Genomic DNA, 20,993 nt, shown 5'->3' on the forward strand with positions numbered 1-20,993 from the left:
GCCTGAGAAGTCACCTGCTTGGAAAGGAGCCTGAGAAATCAGCCAAGAGACATCACAGTAGGTCGGGCGCAGGAGACAAGCGCAAATAGAAATGGCCTCACTTAGTGCGTGTAAGGAGAAGACCTGGCTTTTGTGAAAACGCCAGATCAGGCACACTCTGCACACAGGCGAGATTAGGTGGGCAAAGCAAGCATGCTCCTTGTCACAGAGCAATGAGTCCTGCAGAAAATATTATAGATTGGTCTTCCTTTCAGTATTCATTCTTTCCTGCTGAATCTATCAAAGGGGAGCACTTTCCTCTTATAAAAACCATTTATGGAATTTTATTCTATTACATGCATATAATCTGCTTCAGTTGTTACATCCTCCCCTTCTCCTTCTAGCACTGATAAAACCCCCAAAGTACAGGGCAGCGACTGGCTGACTCGCTCCTGGTATAGGAGTTCATCGTAACAGCCCATCTGCAAGTGCTACAAAGACTCTCCTGGCCTCAAAGACCCTGCTGACATTTTAAAGTTTTAAAATTTTGTTGTGATATAAATTCTTTCATATAAGTCTTCTTTAATGACTGTACTGGAGCCAGGGCCTAACCTGCCCTCAGCCTTAGAGCACAGGACAGAGGCTGAGTGCTTCAGGGCTCACGGCCTAGGAGCAGGGTGCTGTGGTCTAGGCCTGGCACATGATGGACGATCCACAGCCTGAAGCTCAAAGCCCAGTTCTACACGTATTCAGAACTGTGCCCTCGAGGAAGCCAGGTGGGCCTGAGCCTGAGCTACCTCTTCTCACGGATCTTCCAGCAAACGAATAGTATACTTCAGGTGAGCACATTTGTAATGACTAGTAACCATCAAATGGAAAGTAGCGCATACTCTGCATCCTAAATACTTGAGGCTGGGTTGGTTTCATGTTGTGAAAGTTCATACAGTGTGTAGACAGCAGATGGGCTCTGGGTACCACCGTGCCCTCACGCCTTGCACAGCTTGAAGCACAATGCCTGCCCAGGTGCACAAGCATTAGGAACGCCTCCTGAGTTCAGATCCGTCTGCTGACCCACATGAGCCTTTACAATGCTTCATTTCGAGAGCTTCAGGGTTTTGGTGAAGTACACATAGGACTGTGGCATCCTCTTCAGAGCCAGACCAGTGCTGCACGTGAGTAGTGGCACCAGACGTGGCAACACCCCCACCAAAGGCCTCTCTGACGCAGGCGCTCAGAGCGAAGGGAGAAGCTGGATCCTGCTTGTTCGTGGATGGCATCAGCTAAAAGAAAAAGGGAAGAGGGGGAATGCAAATGATTCTCCCGTGTGTGTGTGTGTGTGTGTGTGTGTGTGTGTGTGTGTGGTACAGATTTACTCTGCTAATGGGGTCATTTACATGGGAAAATCACAAAGTGAAAGATTTGAAAGGAAGGAACGCAAAGTTCTAGTGCCTTCTTCCTAAGTCTTCACATGAGACGCCACAGCTATCATCAATGAAGTGATGTGATCAAATCCAGGTCTTAGGAACAGATGCCTGGGTAAAAGCACGACACAACTACAGAGGCTTTTTAGTGCAAATGGGGCAAAGGCCGTGTCCCTGAGCCCCTGGGTCCTTCACCTTGAAACTTCTCCTAGAGCCTTCCGTGTGCTTATTTCTCCGGCGGGTGGGTGCTGAGGTGTTTCCCACAGCTTTGGAAAATCTGGGTTCCAGTGGATGAGAACTGGCTACCCCAGGAAGGTGGTGCTGTGAGATCAGTAATGAGGGGGGCAGGGCTAAAACTGCATAAAGTGACATTTATTCAGGACTTACGGACGAAATGTTTCAAATGGCAGAAAGACAGGCAGGTTGCTGCACTCCGTTGTGGAAGGAAGGGCTCACAGGCTAAGCGAGGCAGAAGTCTGCGGTGAGCAGAACACACCTGAGCTTCCCAAGGACTGTTATCATGGCCCGGCTCAGCGCAGAAATTCATCGTGCAGGGGTTACGGTCCACACAAAATGCTTGACTGGGTATCTTTATTGACTTCATTTTATAGGGCTTAGAATTGTGTCCCCCTCCCCCCAGATGACTACAGACCTGTCGGCTGGATCCCTACACACTGTCGTGGTACACAGAACCTTCTTTGGCAGGAGTATGCTGGAGAAACCAGGATTCCACAGAATGCAGGATCAGACCTGACTTCAACTCATTTTGTCCATCCTGACAATGTTCACTTCCCAAGGCTGTGCTGTAGCCTCTGCCTGTCCCCTGGAAACGTCTGATGACAGTTTCCTGAGAGGCCATGAGCCAGAACCACACAGTGGAGCCACATCTGGATTCTCTGCCCTTAGAAACCAACATGATAAGAAACTTTTTTTTAAAGCTGCTAAATTCAGGAATAATGTGTTATGCAGCAAAAAATAGTTAATACATCCCATTAATACATGATGAATTTTTTCTTTATTTTGTCTTAATCTTTTCCCACCAACAAATCATTGGTAATGGGCTGAGGAGATAGCTCAGCAGTCTAAGCACCTTCCTGGCCAGCACAGGGACCTGGGTTCCATCCCTGGCACTGCATGCCAGGCTGGCCCTGCCCAAGGCGTGGTGGTATATGCCTGTAATCCCAGTGCTGGGGAGGCTGAAACAGGAGGGCCACTATGAGTCCAAGCTGCATAGTAATATCCTGTACCAAATACATAAAATTAAAAAAGAAACCATCTGTCACTTTAATTTTTAAAGTTATGCAAAGAGACTGCTAAACAGTCTACCTGAATTCCAATCCCCTCTGCACAGAAACACACAATATCAGAGCCTTGAAGTTCTCCTGGGTCATTTGGAAGAAACTGAGGCTTTGCCCCTGCGCTTTGTACTCTGGCCATTACCTACTTCCGATTCACCTTCTTCTTGCTTCCTTGGACTCTGGAATAGCAGAACATCAGTGTCCATCCTTCACATCTCTTAGCTCTTGTGGGCTGTGCTTTGCATTCTAGTGAGCTTTCAATATGAGTGCATTCCGGTCCAGATTTGATGAACAAGGTGATGAGAAATGAGCGCCCAGTTTGTCAAAGAAAAAACAGTAAGCCAAGGCCATTGCACTCAGGGAATATTTTTTAATTTCTTGAGTGGTTTGCAAAATTTGTAATCAGGACAGCAACCTTATTGGAACCATAGGGAGGGGGAATGCCCCCCGAAAGAAACTCAAAAAGGAGACAAGCATTTTGAGTAGACCTTCTAATAAAGACAGAAAAGCAATAATATGCTATTCTAAGAATTGTATGCAATTATGGAGGTTCTTTCTCTTAAGATCGACGCTACTAATATGTGCTGTACAGTTATGGAAGTAATTCAGGAGAATATGAGAAACCAATGATACAAGACAAAGGGAATGTCAGTACACCAGCGACGTCCCTGGCAAGGGCAGAGGAGTTGGGACCCTGAATGGTGGGCATCTGCTTCTGGTGTAAGCGTCTCCAGCAGGACAGGAGGGACGTGAGCTGTGGGCACACTGGGAGGCTGGACAGAAAGCCTCCTCTCACAAGTGGGAGTGTGCTCCTCCTCTCCAGACTCAGTGAGCTGCTGAGGTGCCAGGGCCAGCTTTAGGCGGAGCTGGGATTCTGCCAGGAGGATTCTGGGGAAAGAAGTTTGAAACTGAATAACTTTAATGATGGGAAATAAATCAGTAATCTTGACACGGGAGAAGAGTAACCAAACAGAGTACAAGTGCTGCAGCGAGTGAGATGGAAAGATAGAAATGCTTGTCAGAGGAGAGAGCACTTGAAATCAAGATTTCAGAGTGCGGTCACTGCTGGTGAGCCATGCAAGTGACAGCTGACGTGTCGAGGAACCGAGAGGCATGGGGCGTTGGCTGTTGTGGATTCTGAGCTCTCCAGGAGCAGGGAGGAAGCAGGTGTTGCTGAGGTCTGCACACTGAGCAGCCTGCAAGGGTCCCTGGGCTACAAGCTTGGCCCTCAGGGTGGTGCTATGGGAGGCCATGTGGACCGTGAGCTTATGGGACCTTGTGGAAGGTCGCTGGGGACAGCCCTCAAAGGGGACTGTGGGATCCTGGTTGCTTTCTTTGTGCTTCTTGGTTCACCAAGTGAGCGGTTTGCTTGCACCGCAATGTGCTGCCTTCCCAGGGACTCAAAGCCATGGGAGCTCTTGCATGGACTGAAGCCTTCAGAACCATGAGCCAAAAGAAAACTTTTCTGTCTGTACGTTAACTTTCTTGGGTATTTTGTTACAATGGCAAGGTTGACTAATATATCGGTGGAGAGAAAGATTGTGAGTAAAGTGCAAAGTTTTAATGATAAAGGAGTTTTAAAGAAGGAAAACAAGGATGTTTGTGTTGTAGACTGAAACCATAAACCTCAAAGTCAAATAGGCTTTTGGTGGAGGAAGGGGCACAAGTGATTTGGATATTAGCTTGGGGGATAAGAAGGGAACCCACCTGTCAAAAGTGCAATGAGAAGGACCCCAAGCTTCCCTGAGACCAGCAAGAAATTGCTATCTTTAAGAGACAGACTGTTTTCTATTGTGAAAAAGAGATAAAGGAAAACCGAGAGACTAGGTTGACTTTATGAAGAAGAGTGGTAACTGATGCGCATTTTAGAAAGCATGGCAGAATTTAGAAGGGCAGACTGATGGGCAAAACGATGAATTAGAGATTAATTCAAATTAAGGGATGAACCAAGCAATGCGGACCAGAATACAGATAATAACAAACAGCACTTTTGGAGATAAAAATGAATCAAAATAGTGTTTAAGACATTCCATATACTGCTCTTTGTAGTATATAAAAAAACGGCGGGAAACCTCTTGCAGGTGTGAGTCAGTTTATCTAGAAGCCCAGGGCTCTGGGCAAAGCACATTCCTGAAATGTGTGGGGTTGACAAACCTTCCTACCCCTCAGAAAATGACAAGGTGAAATTGCATAAGCGTTGCAGGACGCATGTGCCCTGCTGCCCAGCCAATCTTCCTTTGCGGCCCTTCTCCACTGCACACATATCCGATGAATCATGGCTCCAATAGGCTGCCTTTATCTTGAGCACAGACAATGGCAAAAAGCTAAGTCAATTCACTTTCCATATTACTAATCTGACAAAATCCCCCCTTAAGCCTGGAGCAGCGAGATAGAGTTGAAATAGCTTTATCTCATGCACGTATTTCAGCTGTAGAAAATTCAGGATGTAGCAAAGACTGGAGAGAGAGAATTAATACCAACAGACACCAAAAGTGAGGACGACATTTAGTTACAAAAAAATGTATGAAAAAGGAAATAATAAACAGATGTAAGGACAGAATAATTAAATTATAGAGCTTATTATAACCAAACACTTGATTGCCAGTGCAATCCAATTACCTTGTTCCATTATGTAACTTTACAGCATGCGCACTACAGCTGCTATGCACGAGATAAATAGCAGCAGCACTAACAGCAAGAACGGAACATTTTAGAAGTGATATCAGTAAAGTAGGAGAGGTCATTTCATTTAAAAAATATTGACAGTCATCACCAGGATAAATAGAGCAGCAGCAAAGAAGCCCAGAACATCGTGGGTATTTTATATGAAAATATCTCCTATTGACAGGTAAAATCTCTTAGGAGCACTGGTAAATGGGTTCTCAGCAATTTTCTATGAAGGACTCATAGGACATTTATTAGAAAGAGAAAGGGTCAGAGGTAGAAACAGTTTGTCAAGGTGATCATGCAAAGCAAAAGGGCTTTGTCAAGCCCAGTTTATCATTTTAAATAAATTCATCATGGCTTGAACTCCAGCAATGTGGAGGCGGTTTATTCTGTGGAGGCACCATGGGCTGTTTCCAGGGGCAGCCACCTGGCAGGAGCTGTGCCCATACTGCTCCCTTCAACTTTAGCAACCTGTGCGCGATGCCCTCCTAGTGCATGCACTGCCGAAGCGAGCACGGAGTGACGCACCTTGGAGGGACACAGCCTGCTAGAAAACGCAGCAAAAGTGACAGTGACAGGCACTGAGGACCCAATAAGGCTGCGTGTACCTGAGAAGAGCTTCATGAGGCTGAGGCTGTGAGAGTGCACACTGGATCACTATGTGTAGTACACGTGTGTTATACTATATACACTTGTGTATATGATGTGTGTGGATGGACACGCACCCACACAGCAGATATGCTGCTTGTTCCCCTCATAGTCTGCAACAAGGGTGAGAAATGCTGAAAGCAAGCATAGCTCTAGGTGACGCAAAGGGCAGGAAGTTCCTAAAGCCTATGCTGGGCGAAAGGGGGGCACTCTGAGAAGCTGTTTCACAGAGCACCCCTGGCCCCACCACAAGCTCTGCCCCATGAAAACACAATTCAAGCATGGCTTCCATACCTACTTCTCTTCCTTTGTGTGACCCCAGACCCCCAAGATACTTAACAGGGCAAAGAAGAGAAGTCAACCACCAAGATGGAGAAGAGGTTCAAGCCTTCAGGGAGGAGGAGTCCAAGAAATTTTGACATCAAACACTCCATGTGAAAAAGGCTCAGATTGTACAAGCTCCATGTTCCCCACCCTTACCAAGGTTCAGTGTGTCTCCCTGCTCACATTGAGAAGGATGAACAGCACCTTTCAGGGGTGGATGTTTCAGCAGTGGGATGAGTATTTGTTCATAGAATGAGCTCTAGGCCTACAATGCTTGCGAAGACGCCTGGACTGAAGTTGGGATTCCCATCCAGCTCTGAGGCACTGTGCTTGCACTGTGCTTGCCACTGTGGTGGTGGCTCGGATGACAAGAGTTTGCTCCTCCAGTAGACAGAAATTATCCTCATACTCTAGGTCCAGCATTTGGCTACAAAGATGTTAGAACAGATCAAACACTCCTTAAGGGACAGAAGATGGGGGCCTGGAAGACACAGCAGATTCTTCCTGGTGATTTCGATGAGCACACACAGGGTCATACCTACCCTTAAGCAAAGCCCATCTGTGCAGAAGCAGTCATCTCAGGGACTAGACTCCACCCAGACTGGGCTGCCAGGCATGTGCTGCTCTCCTGCATGGCACCAGCATCTACAGAGGCTACAGAGACAAAGGAAGAAGTGGACACACACACCTGTACCCAAATGTGTTTGAGAAACATATTGAGGAAAAAGACAAGCAGATATGGATGGGGTTGATGCGCACACCACTAAATCAAGTGCTCTCCGAGGTCTGGATTTTGTGGTGATTTTGTGGCATTGAGTTATCTGGCACTGCTCTTGTGGGCTGTGTGGGATGAGGAAGAAAACTTGCAGGACAAATTTTAAGGATTGACAGTTTGTGGGACAGCTAAAGAGCCATAGGCCAGAGAAGATAAAACAGGCAAGAAAGCATGTGGAGCCCCAAAATGACAGCAAGCAAGACTGTGTGAAGCCTGGTATACAGGAGCCCCCAGAGCAGCCAGAGTGGGAGCCACAGAGGTGAGACCCTGATCGCCACACTGGGAAGGAAGGAGATGGCTTGGGGAAGCCAATGGCCCCTCCACAGAGACATAGTGGCTGTGAAACAGGAGGCTGCACTCTGATTATGGGTACATTTGGAGGAGGTGACTTTCAGCGATTTCTCATGCTTTGAGGAGACCACAAGACCACAGAATACCCAAGAGCAATGAGAGATATAACCGGAAGGGGATGCGTATGGACGCCAAGATGCTGTTACGGTTTGTGTGTAGTGGTCCCCCAGAGCCTCATGTAGTCATGGGGTGGTTTCTAGGGTTGCAATCAATTTCTGATCCGACGCTGGGATTATGGGTACGAGTGCTGCACCCACGGATAGCCTACAGTGTGATACGAGGAAGGGAGAGGCTTGCTCAGCTCTGCTGTTCTGCCACTGCTGCCTCTGCCACGTGCCGCTCTGCCTGGGTGCCAGCCGAGCACGGACTGAAACCTCCACAAACTCTGAGTTAAATAAACCTTTCCTTCCTTAATTTTGGGTGTCGGTTATTTTGTTCCAGCAACAAGAGAAAAGTAATCAAGACAGATGCAGAAAAGGAGGATGAGGGAGTCCCTGGAAAGTGTCAGACAGAGGAAGTCTAACTGCAGCTCTTGGCAGTGACTGAGAAAGAGGCCACAGAATCCACTTAGGACTGCAGTGCCAGGGACTCCTGCCTGTGGCCACACATGAGGCCTAACGTGAAGGACAAGAAGCGCTGAAACAGCCCATGCCAGGACTCAGCCTTTCTTTGAGGATTTCTGATGCCGTTGTGTGACAAAATTAAATTGAATAGTGAATTCCACCAAGATTACTGTCATCTAAAATAAATTGGAGTTACTTGAAACAAGGTAGCAAATATATATATATATATATATATATATATATATATATATATATATATATATATATATTCATACTAGTGAGCCCTTTGCCTTCCTCTTCTTCTGGACTCTGTCTCAGAATAGTGTATGAACTCTGATAACCGTTTCAGCTATTGTCCATATTTGACACTTTGACACTGCGGGCCCTAGTGACACTTCCTCTCCCAAGGTGAAAATCAGCAGACAACTCACTGTTTAAATCTAAACTGCCAAATCCAGAGTCCAGACCCGAACCACCTTCCTTCCTTGGCTCTTACAGTCCAGCCCTTTATCCTTCTTCCCTCAATACCTCAGGGTCAAGGGCAAGACAGCTGGGGACAGCTCTGGCCCCTGAGAGCCTGCTGCAGCTACTCATGTACAACCCCACCCCGCTTAAGTACCTCACCCACTCCTTCTACAGAGATCACAGTCAGCGCTCTGGTTCAGGACTTTCCTGCTCCCTGTACGTCCTGGCCAGCTGGGATCTGCCCATGGGCAAGGTGGGAGATGAACCTTCCCACGTTTCTGCCCCTCACCACGAGCCTCACAGCATCTCTGAGAGCCGTACTAGTTAGGTGTCCTCTTGCCAGGACAAAACACCTGCTGTGTATGATTTAAAGGAAATAGTGAGTATCTGGGGCTCACAGTCTCAGAGGATTCAGTCTATGGCTGACTGGCTGGCTCCAAGGTGCAAAGGTCACGGCTGAAGGCATCAGGGAAGAAAGCTGCTCAGCTCTAGCATCTGTGAGGCCGAGACTGGCAGAAGAGCAGGCACTAACACAGTCCTCCAGGCATGCTGTCATCATAGGACACACCAGAAGTGCACAGGGTGCTTCGGCTTAATCATACCAACTTGCTTGGCTTGGGAGCTGCCTAGAGGCATAGGAAAGTGTACGTCTTGGCATTCTGAGTGGGATATTGAGGCCTGGGCTTTAGTACATCTGTTCCTGCGTCCCCCCTCTCTGGTGCTGTTCCCTTTCTCTGCTTCCCAGCTGCCATGAACTAAGCAATTTTGTTCGCCACACCCTTCCGCCATGGCATTTCTGCCTTGAGCCAGCTGACGGTGGACTGAGTCCCATGACGCCATTCGCTAAATTAGACCTTCGAGGTCTGGGTGTCAGGGGCAGTCCACTAGCAAGGAGACAACTGGCTGGTACACTATGCTTCACTAAGTCAAACAAGTGGAGAATCAGAATTGCCACAAGATCTGTGAGTGTTAAGCTATTATTTCAGTGGCAGTTAGTTGCCTCTTGATTTGTGTCTGCACATAAATATCAATAAAAGCCTGTATTAAACAGGATGGGCCCAGGCAGCTCTCTGTAGTGCCAGGGCTGAGTTTAGGACAAAATGACTCAAAAGAGAGTGAGGCAGTATGTGGTGGGACATACCGCAATGCTAGCAACCTGGAAGGCTAATGCAAGAGAATTCCAAGTGTAAGCCCAGCCTGGGCAACTCAGGGACTTAGTAAGACTGCGTTTTAAAATAAAGAAAAACATTGTAACAATTGGGAAGGTGGGGTGCTGGAATTTAGCTAGGGACTAAGGCCGCACATTCGATCACCAATACCGCAAGAAAAGAAGGAGTGTCTGAGTGTAGGAACCTACAGGGGGAATGCTTCAACTTGAATAAAAGAGACATCCTGTGCTCACTTGGAGAATGTAAAACAGAGGTGTGCAGAGGAATGTTCCAATTCATCAGCCATGATCAGCCTTGAACTTGTGTCTTTTGATTTCTAGAAATTAGCAAGGGTTGCCATGTCTGTCGAGTTGACTTCCTTAGTTACTATCAAGATAATGAATGTTTTGGCAGAGAACTGGAAACACAGCCCGGGTGTTCAGTCCGGGAAGCTTTATGGAGGTTATGGAGTGGCTGAAGGTGCACTTAAGGGAGGCAACATGGGCTCTGTCCTTCACAGCACCGGTCTGCAGAGGAGGTTCAACACAGAAGAAGCAAGGAAGGGAGTTTTAGCTAAATATCTAGGATGTCTTTTTTTATTCCACTCCCAATACTTCTAATTAACACATCCTTTTGAGCAGGAAAGTTAAGTATTTATGAGCCAAATTATCTTATTTGTGTAAAGATCACTTTCATATCCACAATCATAAGATCATTTGAAACCCACTAATTAGAAAAAGATGTTCAGTTACTATAGAATTGATTTAATCTTTCATTCCAGTCTCAGATGGCCATTTAGAATGGCCTCAGAATCTATTAAGATTACATTTCTAAAGCCTTGGATTAATACTTGTGTGTGCATATACTTGCTATGTGAATAATCACATAGACTTGAATAAACTTGAACTCTTCTGCTTATCTCTGTTTTTGTCTTTGACATATTTTCTTACACAGAATCAGATATTATTGAAATCACATAGTGAGGTGTTGACAAACATCCAACCAGATAGATCAGGGGTATTTTATTGAATATAAATGATTTTCCTTTCATGTTTGTATTTTCATGTGTGATAAATGTTATTTGACTTTCTTACCCCTATAATTCATTTCAAGTAGATAGATTCTCTCAACAATTTCAAGAGAGAAAAATTAGACCAGAGAACTGTTAGTAGCATGCATTTATACAAATGAGTAGTAAGTAGATTAAAAAGAAACATTGAAAGTCTCTCAAAAATACTAAGTGGGAGCGGGAGATAGCTCAGTAGAATAAGTGCTTGCCTGGCAAGCACAAGGCCTGAGTTCAAATCCCGGTTCTGAAAAAAAAAAAAAAAAAGTTAAGTAACAAAAAAAGTAACACCTTAACATGCAGGAAGTGAGAAGAAAATCAAAATGTAGAACAATATGTGCACTAGAATGCCTTTGTGAGAATGCAATGTACCTGAAGGAAACACTTCTAAAATGCATTTGCAAACGTAAACAGTCAGAAATAGTCATCAATCTTGAATAAGGACAAAGCAAGAATACATAACACTGTGGTATATTATGAAGGCAAAATAAGTGAAAGACTATGTTGTTGGCACTGAGTCAGACTCATAGGTCACAAAGGAGGGTGAGGAGTAGAAATACTCATGCACAGCCATGTGACCGATGGCAGCAGTGACAGGCCAGGGCGCCGAAGAAAGAAAGCCTGCTTCAATAAATGTTGAAGGCTAGGGAGATAGCTCAGTAGAATAAGTGCTTCCCTGGCAAGTGCAAGGGCCCGAGTTCAATCCCAGGCTCCCCCAAAATAAATAAATAAATAGATAGATAGATAAATAAATAAATGTTGTTGAACTGACTGTTTGAAGGAAACAATAAAACTTTCTTTCATTAGATTGAAAAAAAGTTTATAGAAGTGACCTATGAACCAATATCATAAAAAAAAAAACAGTGGAGAGCCCTTTCATGTCCTTGAAGTCAGCAAATGCTTGCTAAAAGGACACACAAGGCACCACCTCTAAAGGGAAATGAATAAACTGAGTTCTATTAGAAAGAACTCTTGTCCTTCATAATGAAGGATAAGAAATGGCAATCCACAGATTGGGAGAAATGCATGCAATAAGTCCATCCAACAAAGGACTTGCAATCTAAATATATAAAGAATTCATACAAAGCAATAAGGAAAACAGCAACTCTATGGAAAATGGGTAAAGAATAAGCCTGTTTCAAAATGTTACATACATGCCAATAAACACATGAGGAAGTGCCCAATTCATTATTCATCAAGAAAATGCACAATAAAAGCCCAATGTAATACATTACTAAATAGATAACTAGAATTACCATAATTTAAAAAAAACAAATATCAATTGTTGAGAGAGAATGCAGTGGAAATGCAGTTGTCACAGTCTATTGATCAAGTATATGCTAATTAACCACACTGAAAAGTTGCTTGGGTTTGTTACAATCTAGCTATTCCACTCCTGAATACATACTCAATAGAACTGTTTATTTTTGTTGATCAAATCCAAAGGATAAGAATGTTAATGGACAAATGGCATTATATCAAACTAAAAACTTTTCTCCATGGTAAAGGGAACCATCAACAGAGTACAAACATAGCTTAGAGAATGGAATAAAATACTTCCAAAACACATCTGATAAGGGGTTGATATACAGAATATATAAAGAATCCTCAAGTTTCAACTGCAAAAACAAACAGCAACAAAAATAATCTGAATTTTTTTTAAAAAAAAGAGACAACAGACTTAGACACATCTCAAAAGAAAGCATGCAAATGTCCAATAGACATATGAAAAATGATCAACATCACTAATCATTAAGGAACTGCATAACAAAATCAAAACATGACAGTATATCAACACAGTAGTAATGCCTACTACAATGAAACAACACAGCTAAAGGCAACGTGGGGAGAAGGATGTACATGCCCATTGTGGAAAACCGCTGTGGAATGTCCTCAAAACATTAGAAATGGGATTGCAGTGTGGCTCAGCAGTCCCACCATCAGGTGTATAGCCAAAGGAAATGAGTCAGTCTATCGAAGAGACACCTGCACTTCTGTGTTCAGTGTTATACCACACACAGCAGCCAAGAAGTGGAAAGAACCCAAGTGTCCACCGGCTGATAACTGGGTGAGAATATGTGGTGCCTATAAACAATGAAGTAATATTCATCAAGAAAACAGAATGGAAGACTGTCATTTGCAAGCACATGGATGGAACTGGAGATCATGCTGTCAAGTGAAATAAACCAGGCAGGGAAAGACAAGTAAGTGATCATGATCTCGTGCAAATGTGGGCTCCAAAGACAGTGAGCTCATAGAAATTCAAAACAGGGTAGTGCTACTGGAGACCAGGGAGGTGGGGTGGGGGGGAAACTAGGGAGATGGGGAGACCAGGGAGACAGGGGACAAGTGGGGAGCGCTGCACAGAGGGTAAGCAACAGTTGGACGGGAGAATGAAACTGCTGCACTGCTGCACAGTTGAGTACCGACAGACAGCAATTAGACCCTGAACTCTTCAAAAAATGGAAAGACTATGATTTCACTATAGAGAAGTGATAAATGTATGAGGAGATGAATATGCTTAACTTCCTGGAAACTTACATAATGTATGCCAGTATCACAACACCACATGCCACTCCACTTGTAGGCACAATTTTTATGCCTTTGTGCATCAGTTAAAAAAATTGATATTAAAAAAATGTCAGTAACAGCATTTCTAATTACCTAAAATGGATATCATCAGATAGAAAATTATCACACAGTACAGAAGGGCCTATTGTACATATAAACCAATGGAAATGTATGATTTATTTCTACACATAACAGCACACATGACTCACAAACGATGTTCAGGAAAATAAATTAAGTAGAAATGCATATGATATGATCCCATTCATTAAAAGTTAAGAAATCAGCATACTAACATTTACTACTATAAGTTGACAGTAACCACTATCAACCCTTAAAAGACACAGGTAGTAAGAAGTTGGGAAGAAAATTACAGCAAATAGCTAGAAAGGGGCTTTGAGTATTTGTCTCATTTCTTCATCTTCTCTGAGTGTGTTCATTTTGCAGAAATATGTGTAGCTTCCCAATTATAATTTGCTCACTTTTATAAATCTAAGCAACTAGAATGGAATCTAGCTGTGTCAATCTACAAACTGAAAAAAAAAAAAAAAGAACAAGATTGAAGATACCTTGACCAATAAAAGTTGGGTCAATGTATATAACAGAAAGGGTAAGATTAGGCATGCATTGACACCGATCAATTACGTAGAATCCAGAAGTTTGTAATCACACAGAAAAGATACACTAATCACCTTTGGGATATTAAGGCACTTGTATGTTATTCTAAAAATTGGTAAAGTAAAGAGATATAAACATTATCCCAACTTTCCTATATCGATTACATTGCAGGACAATAAAACAATGGATGTAAGTGCTCTTTTACCTTAAGCATTCCAGAGAGTGAATGTATAAGGAGTAGTAGAATTGGAAATCACCTCTGTACAAAAGTGATGATGTGCACCTGCTTATGAAGTAGGAGGCACATGGCCTTACCTAAATGAATCTGACACTAACCAGGTTCCCAGCCCTACATGCCCATTTATAGGAAACAGGAATGACAAAAGAACAAGTTAAGTGAATCCAAAGGTAGAATCAACCATATGCAGCATGTGGCAAATGTACAGGACAATTGACCTGATTTCTTTGTTCTAAATGCCACTGAAGGTAAGGCAAAGACTGACTGAACAGACTGGGAGGTAAAGGCTCTAGCAATCCAATCAATTTGTGAACTTATTTGGATGAGGATTCAAACAATCAGTTATTAAAAGATATGTTTAAATAACCTAGAAAAGTAAGCCTGCAATGAATATCACATGTCATCAAAAAAATTAGTAATGTATTCTAGTTATGTTTTTACAAAGTCATCTCTTAGACATATTACTTAATTATTGCTAGATAAAATGATATAATCTCCAGTGTTTGTGTCAAAGACCTCCAGCAAGAGCAGGAAGAGAGGTGATCTGGGTATGGTCACATACACTTGTCATCCCAGCACTTGGAAGGCTGAAGCAGGAGGATCATGAATCTGAGGTCACCCTGACTATGTAGTGAGAAGAAGACCAGCCTGGACTACACAGTGAGATTCCATTTCAAAAAAGAAAAGGGAGGGGGCTACTGGCTTTATTAAGCCCGATTAACAATTAGCTAATTGTTGATAAGCATTGGTACTCTGCTGTGGACACTGTGGTTCACTCCTGAGCGTGTTTGAAATTCCCTACCTAAAGACTTACCCCATCCTTGGCTTTCACCAGGAGATCAAAGGTGCTGGGCTCCCGCTCCCTGTCAAGGTCTTCAGACACACAGATCTGCCCATCCCGTGGGTCGATCTGGAACGCTGCAGGTGCTTCATCACTTTGGAATCCATCATAAAGCGAATACTCAATTAAGCCGTAGAGCCCTGCGTCTGCATCAGAGGCCTTCACCTAGGAGATGGGAGCAACACAAGGTGATCAGCACAATACTCCTGATCTTACTTCCTGGGGCTTACTTACTTCCTGGGGCTCCGTGATTCCTGTGATGATTTGTACAACTGAGCGACCCTGTGGCCAGTCAGGAAGCACAGGCCTTGGTTTTCCCTCTCCCTCTTCTCTCACCTTCCTTAATAACTCTGCTTCCCCACCTTCTCCTGGACATTCTCCTGTTTTCTTTCCTTGGGCCACTCTGTTACTTCCAAGCTGGCCCCAAAAGTCTGAGCTTCTTCAGGCCTGGATTCTTTTGTCCTTTCCCTTTTCCATAAACATACACAATCTCATTGAATATGAAGGGCACAGAAACAACCCACATGACCACTAGGCCTTCACAGTGCATCTTTGGTTCTTTCTCCTATGTTTTGATAATTCCAGTTTCATTCTTTCGACTGGACACAGGACTGCTGCTAATGCAAAAGACACTTACGCAGTAAGAACCGAGTCCCTTTCCTGTGGGTAGTTCAAGCTCCATATCTGTTCTGGAGAGCAGAGAGTGGATTAGATATCATTCTCAGATGCCTGCTGGGAATGCAGGACCCTGGCTAGGGTATGGCTCCCCAAAAGAAACCTAGCCTAGGAGATAAAACCCTCGCCCCACCTTGATGAATTCTATTATGGGGTTGGAAATGTGGCGCCATTTACTGTCTTAACTTCTTTGTCCTCTTGCTCCCCTTCACTATGTTTTCCTATATAATTATAGCCATGATAAAGTTTAATTTATAACTTAGATTCTTATAACAATGAGAAGCTAACAATTATAAGTAATGAAGTAGAGAAGGGCTTCAGGTACAGCTCAGTGGTGGAATGTTTGACTAGCATGTCCCATTCTCAGTGCTACAAAAGAAAAAGAAGAAGAGGAAGAGGACAGGGAAGCGATTATAATAATGTAGTATAATAGAAACTATGCGATTGTAGTTGCTCTCTCTTTCTCAACTGCTGTGGAGCAGGCAGCAGACAGTGTAAATTCACTGGACAAAGATAATTCACACTGCAGGAATAGCAATGTAAACCTCACGTTCATTTTTGTAATTTCCCATTAACATGTTCAGACCACAGCTGCCCACAGGCAGTGCAAGCCAGGTAATGGGTAGAGGGCGCTACTGCTCATGAGAAACACACGAGGGCGTACAGAATAAAGCATTCCTGAGCCCTGAGCTCACTATAATTCCTTTGACTTACAAGTCAGCTGCATCACAACACTTGAAAGAAACAGTTTAAGGGCAGAGAGGGAGAAGAGGGAAGGAAGAACCATATTATACAGAATGGGTGCTCTTCTAGGAGCTTAGCATTTCTTACACACCTACCATGTCGGAGCTACGATTTCCACTTTACAGATAAGAAGTCAGATCAGAGATTTATGCACCTTCTGAGGATCACACAATAGGATGCGACTCATCCATCCAATTACTTGTTTTGTATTAAATGCAAATAATTAGATAACATTTTAAATTTGGAGGACTTGGCCAGCCACAATCGTGTATCTGAGGATAGGCTCTACATGACATACACGAATATCTACCTATACATCTACCTATACAAGTACCTGTGTGTATATATATATATATATATATATATATAGTCTTGTCATTCATCTTTTTTTTTTCTTTTGGAAGAACTGGGAATTGAACTCAGAGCCATGCGCTTGCCAGGCAAGCATTTATTCTACTGAGCCATTTCCCCAGCCCCTCATTCATCTTTTATTTACTGAAAAACATGCCCTCTAAATCTGCCCTCCCCTAAAACAGCATTGCTAGGTCGTGTGCAATACCACTCCCCAAGATCTTTTCTCCTCCCACGCATGTGGTTTTCTGACTGGAACAGTATTAGTGCGTATGCCAACAACTCCTGCAAATGTCTGTGCTCTCATGACTTAGCTGAACTTTCTACTGCACATGGTCAAATCAGCCAAATTTCAACTGAATTCCATAAATCAGGAAAAGAAATAAATCCATAGAAAGTGGAAACAAGAGAATTAATTAGACCAACTGAGAAAGTCCGACGTCCAACTAACAATTGTCCCTAATGAACAGAAAAGTAAGGGACAGCTAGTTCTTTAGTTCATGATGGCAGAGGCTGGTGAGGTCCTCAAAGTCACTTTGACAGGAAGGATGGAGACGGAAGAGGCACTCTGCCCTGAGACTTCCTCAGCCCCGAAGTTAAGTCTACTCACACTTCGCCAGAGAGAGCTAGTTACGGGGTGACAGCATAACGCACAGGATGATGAGCTGTACCCAGGAACCCAGAACACGTGACGAGGTGAGTCAGACTAGCTTCTTTCTTTAAAGCTGAGTAACACTCCAACATCTCTCATCTTGGTCTTCTAAATGTGTACTGTTTCTAATGTTCTCTCAATTATAATTATACTCTCTTTTAAATAAATTTTAAAAATAAGCTAAAAAGGACAAGAAAAAATTAAGGTTTATTGAAAGCAAACATTAATATTCAATTATTTGTCCAATCTCATATACCCATATCTGTTCATCTGAGCAACAGAGTTGATGATTAAATACATAATATAACAATTATTGTTAATTTTCCATTTTTACTTTGAAAATCTGTACCATATGTATTGTTGTATGTTATCTTGTTTCTGTCTTTGTTTTTGCTTTTGCTTTTGTTTTCACTCCTTTTTTATGGAAACCAGGAATTGAACTCAGGTCCTTGTGCTTGCCAGGCAAGCACTTATTCTACTGAGCCATCTCCCCAGCCCTGTTTTCACTCTTTGTACTAAAAGAAAATCAAACTAAAAAATAGTTTCTGCCACAAGTTTACTGCTACAAAATACACGAAGATGTGTAAGATTACATGAGTCTCCTAGTTACTTCCACCTTGTAGTAAAGCTTTAACGAATGGGAAGTTATACCCAGGAAAGCCTCCTAAAGGTATACTCTAAGACAGAATTAATTTTGGAGAACACCGTTGGAATATTTCTATACAGCTTTTAGAGAAAGTCAAAATAAAAGACAACCTATATTTTTATTATTCGTTTTGTAGTCATTTAATTCTAGATTGAAAATTAAAAGATCTTGCTTTCATCGATACTATATTTTTACCTACACACATACATTTTCTGCATGCTGAAAAGTCATCATTTGAGTCATCGTTCAGTCAAGAGTGTATGGCTGACTACATTCTTGGCCTTCATTGAATTCTTTTATCAGCCCTATTTCCTATAACCTGGCATTTAGGTCTAGACATTATTCCAGGACAGCCCCATTGTCTCTGACAAGGGCTCGCCATCAACACTGTGGCCAGCTCTGTGGCAGATGAGTCACTCACAGCAGAGACCCGTCCCAGAAGGAGTAGGTGACATTTTGCTGGTAGAACTACTCTTGCCTATTCCTAAGCCACCACAGCACTTAGCTCAGGGCCTTTTTAGAAAAGACCCAGAACACAATGCCAAAGAAATGAGCGAACACCAGAGGCCTAGGGAAACATGGCAGCACCCTAGATAAAATTTAAAATCATAACCCTCTTGGTTTTCCTTAAAATTGCTGAATTTTTACCACGTCCATATAGCAATTTTTTGAAGAAATGAAATTATTGGTACAATACATCCATCCAGTTATTTGTTCTGTATGAAAAGCAAATAATTAGATAAAATTTTAAATTGGAAACACTTGGACAGCTACAATCCTACAGTTCACACATGACTGTAACATTCTTAAGACTGGACTCAGAACTGAGGACTGCAGTAGCTTCTTGCACATCAGTCTCTGCGTGGGACTCTGGCCCAGTTCACCAATAGCTCTGTCTTCGTGGGCTCACCATCTAAGTGAGTGCTTATGCTATAAGTCACTCAGCAGCCTGCCACATAGCTAGTTGTCTCCTTGTTGAAACACACCTCTGTCCAGCACCACCATTGTGCTGTCCTCTGCCTACCTGGACTGCCTCAGGTTTCTTGCTGGCTTTGAGGTCTCTCTCCAACCTCTTAAGGGACTGCTCTTCTTTGTAGTCCACACTAATTTCTTATTGGTTACAGGGCACTGAATGATGACTTCATCAAAAGACATCACTGTCCTCATAATATCTATGGTTAAAGAGAGATGATTACCTTATATGGCCAAATGGCATGCATTTAAAAGATTGTGAAAGGAAGTATTTATCTTGGATTATCCAGGCGTCCTCTAAGTGTAGTGACACGTATCTTCAGACAGGGGCCGAGGGAGATCTGACAGGTAGACATGGAGGACATGATGAGACCGCAGAAGAAGACGTAGAAGTGATGTTACTACAAGCCAAAGAGCACTGACATTCAGGGTGGCACTGTCACTCAGCACTAAGGTCCCTGATCTCCAGTGCCAGCAAGGAGCCCTTGCTGGCCAGCGTGGCCCTGCTGCATTTAGGACTTCAGTTTCCCAAACTGAGAGAAACAATGCTTCCTGGAGTTTGAAGGCCACCGCATTAATGGTAGATCATTGCACAGGCCCCAGAAAGCTACTGCGATCCCCGAGGGAGCTGCAGCAGCCGCGTGGCCCTAAGCGAGCCTCTGTGCTGGTGCCTGCAGTTCTGCACTCTGCACTGTGCTCCGGGCTCCCAGATCACCCTGCTGACAGTCTCCCCAAGCCATTAAGTTGTCCAGGCTGGGCTTCAACTCCCAGTCCCTCTGCTTCAGCTTCGCAGAGGGCTGGAACTATGTGGCTGTACTACCAAAGCAGATGATCAGCTCTGTGATAAAGATAAATCCTAAAGTATTTTTTAAAAGAACCTAAACACTTTGATTTCCAGTTCCAGCCAAAATTCTTTCACTGAGATAAATTTTTAATGTCCTTTCCTTATATTTGATACAAGATTCATTTTAATACTGCTCCGCAGCACCAAAAAAGCCCACACTAAAAACAAGATCTAATAAATGATCCACTAGCACTTCCATGAAGATTCCTTTCATTTCAGACATAACCCTCTACAATTCACACACGTATCAAATGAAACCAACCTAAGACATCTATGCTAGGAAGAATAAAAGGGAGTTGAAGTCCAAGGAGCAGTCACGTGCTTCTCCAGCCATGTGGAGGTCCTTCCTCCCTGTTGGGCTATTTCAGCCTCCATGTGTAAAACAGTCATCACTAAAATGAGAGTCAATAGATACTGATGGCATAAAATTTAGCTTACCTGTAGCCAATCTACCGAATAGTGTTTCAAAACCATGCATGCATGTGCTTGATTTATTTACTCATTTGAATGACCAGATCTAGGCTGTTGATAACCTCATGGCAGAAGAATAGACAGAAGTACTGGCAGCAGTTAGAAATCACAGAGTGGTACAATACTTTTAAAACTCAACTCACATCATAGCATTGGTGGTAAATAGACACACAAATGGATGCAGAAAGTAGCCCAAAATATCCCCACATGGTCTTCCACTTCCAAATATACCTCAAAAAGAGCTGGGATGCCTAATTCCATTAGTTCTAACTACATGACTTTCATTCGCTTTTTAACTCTTTCACAGTGTTTGTAACAAGAGTAAAAATCTCTGGTTTTCTGGTCACCAATCATGTACTGCAGCCCTTGGTTATTTGCATAAACAATGGCTCAATATATGTTCTTTAGGGGCTAGTCAAATAGCTCAGCAGATTAAAATGCATGCTTAGGCAGATTCAGGGGCTACGGTTTGATCCCGGCATGTCGTTCCAGCCCTGCCCCTGGGACATGAAACTGTGATTGAGACTGGGCGTGGTGGCGTGTGCCTGTTATCCCAGCTCTTGGGAGGCTGAACACAGGCAGATTACTACTAGTCTGATCTGTGTAGTGAGACTCTGTAGACCCTATACTAAGAAAAAAGAAAAAGAAGGAGGAGGAAGAGGAGGAGG

At 43.4% G+C, this 20,993-nt stretch overlaps 1 protein-coding gene across 1 annotated transcript in view; it reads right to left on the reverse strand.

Moving 5' to 3' along the window:
• The window catches only part of Dchs2 (dachsous cadherin-related 2), a 262,455-nt gene that overhangs the window by 113,946 nt on the left and 127,516 nt on the right, over window positions 1-20,993 (reverse strand). Inside the window, exon 2 of the mRNA XM_023723670.1 lies at window positions 14,944-15,135. Coding sequence (XP_023579438.1) covers window positions 14,944-15,135 — 192 coding nt within the window. The remainder of the gene's footprint in view (window positions 1-14,943; window positions 15,136-20,993) is intronic.

Source organism: Octodon degus, unplaced genomic scaffold (genome assembly GCF_000260255.1).
Source record: "Octodon degus isolate 3935 unplaced genomic scaffold, OctDeg1.0 scaffold00101, whole genome shotgun sequence".
Lineage (NCBI taxonomy): Eukaryota > Metazoa > Chordata > Mammalia > Rodentia > Octodontidae > Octodon > Octodon degus.